The 5,062-nt window shown below is 46.9% G+C and overlaps 1 protein-coding gene across 1 annotated transcript; it reads left to right on the top strand.

Annotated features, from left to right (window-relative positions):
- The first annotated feature begins 3,379 nt into the window (after positions 1 to 3,379).
- Positions 3,380 to 4,333, top strand: LOC102002293 (apolipoprotein L3-like). The gene is made up of 2 exons (XM_026782688.1): positions 3,380 to 3,438; positions 3,520 to 4,333. The coding sequence occupies exons 1-2, from the start codon at positions 3,380 to 3,382 to the stop codon at positions 4,331 to 4,333; spliced, it is 873 nt and encodes a 290-aa protein (XP_026638489.1).
- The last annotated feature ends 729 nt before the right edge of the window (positions 4,334 to 5,062 follow it).

The raw sequence follows: 5,062 nt of genomic DNA, 5'->3' as shown, positions 1-5,062 counted from the left end.
GAGGTAGGTGGACACAGAGACAACCGTGTGTACATATGATAGATAATAAAATGACGGAGAGATGACAGAGAACAGACCTCGGGTATCTCACTGTCACGAGGACACCAGTCCCACTGAGTAGAGCTCTATATTTAGAGCATCATTTGGTCTTCATTACTTTACTTCCTTAAAGGTTCTGTATCCCAGCATAGTTGTTGAGCCTAAGAGCTTTTACACATGAATTTAGGGAACATAATTGAATATACAACCCAGGAGACCCCATTAGAATCCTAAGACAAATGCTTGGGAACATGGCATCTCACCCCTCTACTTCTTGCCATTTAACCTCTTCCATGCTCCCCTCTAACCTACTCTCTTTTTTTTTTTTTGGTATATAGTGTTGTTAAACATTGTGGACAATATAACTACCATCATCACGAACAAACTGTGCAGAGATGACTTGAAGCTGTTGATAACTGACGATAACACCTGGAAGGCATTTGTGGAGACAGCAGCGTTGTCAAGGTTACCTGCATGGTGCACCCAGCACTGCCCACCAGACCATGACGATGAGGGTTTTCTGGGCAGGCATACCCACTCTAGGCAGTCCCAGGGGTGGGGTTGTGGACATTCCTTCTCAACAATCCAGGAGGGATGTTTCCACATTTTATCCTTGGTGGACATCACCTCAGGTTGACTGAAGATGTTGCTCAAGGTGCCAGGACCGATTCTGCCATCTACTAGTTCTGTGACCTTGGCAAGTTAGTTAGCACTTCCTGAGTGTCACCACCATGAGACTGCAGTGTGAGAAAATAAGATCAAGTGTGTGCAGCTCTCAGCATGTGACCAGTGCACAGTGGGTGCCCCTGAAAGTGATCACTGAGAGATACTTTAAACATGGGAAGAGACCAGGACCAGGAGTCTCCTGTAGGACTGAGAAATCAAGAACTTATTGTGAGACACGTGAGAAAAATGTAGACATAGTTAGCCCTGTCCCCAGGTTCTGTCTCGGTCACTTTCCTCCCATGTGAGAAGCTGTGACAAAAGCAGGGTCCTCTGTGAACTGAGGAGGCCGAGAGCCCACAGTGCAGCTGCACAGAGCTCAGTTGACCCTGGCTGTCCTTACTGAGATCTGGAGCCCAGCTGTGTTCAGTAGGAATAAAAGTGCAGGCCGATAGGACATGATGACAGCCTGGGATGAGCAGCAGGTCAGGGATGGAAAACCAAGTGCCAGCTCCCTTCCCAAAGCACAGAGAGAGCAGGACCAGGGTCTCAGCCAGGGTCCAGGAAAGACTGAAAGTGACCCTAGAATGGAGGTGTAGGAAGAAGGCAAGGACAGCAGGGCTGGAAGGATGGGGAATTGGAGGCACAGAGAAGAGGCCTAGCAGGGGCCATGCAAGACAGAGGAGAGTGTTTTTCTCCTCGGCCCCAAACTCATGCTTTATGGGTATGCAGCTTTGTGTTTGGGCACACCCTCCACATGCTGTGTGTGCCTAGAAGTTCTGAGGTGGTATTACAGACTCTATCCTGTTCTACACAGCACTCCCTGAATATCAGAAAGGATGTGTGGCTAGAGACAAGAGTCCACAGGCAATGTGGTTGGAGGACGGTTTGCAGAAGCTGAGAGTCTGAGGGATCGCATGTCACCATCTCAGAGGACAATATTTCCCTTATTGCCCTGTCCAACTTCAGTCCATGTCCAGCCTGCTTGTCACCATTAGTGGTCTCCAGGCCCCTTGTATCTTTGCACATAGCCTTGCTGTGTTCAAAGGTAACCCTGTCAGTAGCTGTAGTATCTGTTACCATGGTGACCTCTGTTTGCAGGGCTCTGACTAGACCTGGTCAAGAGTGAGTGTGGGGTGGGAGTCAGTTTGGAGTCAGAGCTAATAGCAGCTGTCCTGTCTCAGTCACCTCAGGCAGCCACTCACCTTGTGAGATCCAGTCAAGGAGGGAAAGGAATTTGGTAATCTGCAGAGAGCAGACAGCAGACAAAAGGATCTGGAAAGTCTCTTGTGGCTCTGAAGGTTTGTTTTGGGTTTAATTATAAATTCTCAAAAAATAGCTAAATGACAAAGTCTGAGGAAAGAGTCCCAGTGAGCCTTCTTTTTATATTTGACACTAGCCTTTAATGAAGGACAACTCTAATGCAACAGGACTGAGAATTAGCAAAAAACCACACAAAGAATGCACATATAAGACAGTTGCCACATAGTAACAGTTGATCACGGAGCACAGAGGGTTAAAAATGAGCCAGTGGAAACATCCACCAGATGGAAATGAGAGAGCTTCAAGCTTCAAGTATCTTCTCCTCAGTGTGGAGTGTTGTTCTGCATTGAGTGTGTGACAAATCACACAACTACTGCACACAAGAAAATCACATGACCACTGCACACCAGGAAATCACATGGCCACTGCACACCAGAAAATCACATGACCACTGTACACCAGAAAATCACATGACCACTGTACACCAGGAAATCACATGACTACTGCACACCAGGAAGCCCACCCTAGGAATGAACCTTCATCCTGAAGTAGGTCCAAAAAGCCAGGAGAACACTGCTCAGGACTGCTGCCCTCAGGGACAAACATGGAGCCATACTGTACACACAGAGATCTGGGGACATAGAGACACCTGTCAGGAGGGCAGGACCACAGTTTCTCTATATGGACATCAGTAAGAAATCAATTCCAGTGACACAGGCCTCAGGGGGATCTTCCTAAGGTCAGTGTTTTGGCTTCCAGTTCCTCTGCAGGTCAGAAATAGCACCAAAGTTCCCACCTCTTTCAGGTTGAGCATATTCATAGGAAATTCTTGGGAACAGATGCATCTCAGATCCTGCATTTTCCCACTTTGATACATTTGCTGATACACAGTGGAGTTTCTTACGAATGGGACCCTAATCTACCAGAATGCTGACACTATGTACAGGAGATGGAGGAGTTTTGAGTAATTCTTTTAAATCAGTTGTGCTGTCACTGTGTATTGTCGCATGAGGACAAATGTGGAGTTTTGGTTGCTAGGTTTGGAATTCATTCAGAATGAGGAGTCCACACTTGGCTTGCCCTGTGAATGGTCCATTGCAGACCTCCCAGGCAAACACAGGCATTCCTGCCAGCTCAATACTGAATGGGGTGCAGATGACTTCAGGGTAACCAGGGACAGAGAGGAGACTCTTGGGAAAGGGGAATTCCATACAACACGCACAGTTCTCTGACTAAAAGAGTAATTGCTCTAAGTCCATGTGCGGCGCTCATCAACAGGGCTACCACAGATAGTGATGACATTGGCTAGACTTTGAGTGAAATCATTTTATCAGTGCCTCTAATTTTGTCAAGTGTCCTGACTTCACACACTGACCCCTATGGACTAAGGCCCTGGACATCTATGCTGTAACAGATGATCCAGGTAGAGGACAGATTACAGATCTCTGATGCGTTACTCCTGCTGGGTCTACGGTATGAAAATGAGGTTTGAACAAGGCTTTAACATTCAAAAAGTAACTGTTTTATTCACGAACTTGATCTCCTCTGTCACAGCGAAGAGGAAGCTGCCCTGCGTGATGCACTGAAGCAGCATTTAGCCCGGGAGCCCACAGATGAAAATGATGAAACAGAAAAGAGGCAGCAGAAAAAAAATTTTCTGAAAGAATTTCCTGAGTTGAAAAGGAAACTTGAAGAACACATCAGTAAGCTCCGAGATCTGGCTGACCATCTTGACGAGGTGCACAAGGGCTGCACCATCTCCAATGTGGTGTCCGGGTCTACCAGCATCGCAGCCACAATCGCTGGATTAGTTCTGGCACCCTTCACAGGAGGGGTGTCTCTGGTTATCGCAGCGGCAGGTCTAGGAGCAGCATCAGCTGCGACTGGTCTCACCACTACCATTGTGGAAGAATCCATCACAATGGCAGATGAAAGTGAAGCCAGGAGGCTGGTTGAGGCCATCATGGACATAGTGAACAGAATTTTGAAGATCATGCCTTTGATCACATTCAAAGTTAGTAGTAAGGGTGTGGAGTTAATCTGTGCTTGGAAAATCCTCAGGGATCATATTAAAGTCATCGGGACAGGCAGAATCAGGAACTTCACAACGCTTAGAGGAGGTACTAGGCAGTTGAGGAATCTCATCTCACACGATATTCCCCGAGGAACAAGACTAGCCAGGATTGGAAAAGGAGTCGGTAATGTTTCACTATTAGCATTTGATGTGTATAACCTTGTGACTGACTCCATAGATTTACACAATGGTGCAAAGACAAAGTCAGGAGGAGCGCTACGGGAGGTGGCTAACAATCTAGAAGAGAGGTTGCGTGAATTTGAGCAGCACCACAAGGATCTACAGTCAGTCTAGCCTCAGTGATCCCTCCACCAAGCAGTTAAGAGTTCAGGGGAAATGACATGTATAGGGATGGGCACAAGGTGGGGGGACCATACCATTACAAGGGAAATAACGCATGATCAAGTCTATGGAACTGAGGGTTGAGTGGTTTCTATTTCTCTGGCTGAGCAGAGCAAGATCAACTAAGATAGCCACTGCTTTAAGAAGATGAGAACTGGAGTCTAAAATAAGGGGCCAGAATGCCTAGAGAATGGACTAGGACTGCAATACAGAGGTCTGATATGGAGAGCAGAACAGGAACAAGCCATGAGAACCTAGGAAACATGGAGAGCTGAAGATGGGAGAAAGCCACAGTGGAATCTGAAGCCAGAGCAGGGGACCATGTCCCATTCCTTGAGAGCAGGGTCCGTATGACCTCTAGGTGATTCTTCCCAGCATCAGCAGGATCAACTCAGCCTTGTGTTCTGCAGGCAGTGACCTCTGGATAGAGATAGTGATGGTGATTGGGATGAAGATTATATTGAGGATGGTGATGGTGACAACAGAAAAGATGGAGTTCTTGAGAAGTAGTCAACCCTCCAAGGGGACAAGGTCACCAGAGAGACCAATGACATCAAAGTGAATGTCTGTGCTGTGATGAGTCATTATTGGGTCTTTGGAAATAGAGAGTCAAGGCAGATTTACATAAGATGTCAAACAAGGGCAGCTGAGGATAGGGAACCTGAAATGATCCTATCCTAT

This window comes from Microtus ochrogaster, chromosome 15, assembly GCF_000317375.1.
Source record: "Microtus ochrogaster isolate Prairie Vole_2 chromosome 15, MicOch1.0, whole genome shotgun sequence".
Classification (NCBI taxonomy): Eukaryota; Metazoa; Chordata; class Mammalia; order Rodentia; family Cricetidae; genus Microtus; species Microtus ochrogaster.
Note: the sequence above shows the minus strand (reverse complement) of the source record. Positions and strands in the feature narration are given on the sequence as shown.

Bases quoted from the DNA above. Each gene is read 5' to 3' on its own strand.
- LOC102002293 (XM_026782688.1), top strand. From the start codon at position 3,380: ATGATCCAGGTAGAGGACAGATTACAGATCTCTGATGCGTTACTCCTG. The intron at 3,439-3,519 runs GTATGAAAATGA...CCTCTGTCACAG, and splicing joins TTACTCCTGCTGGGTCTACG to CGAAGAGGAAGCTGCCCTGC.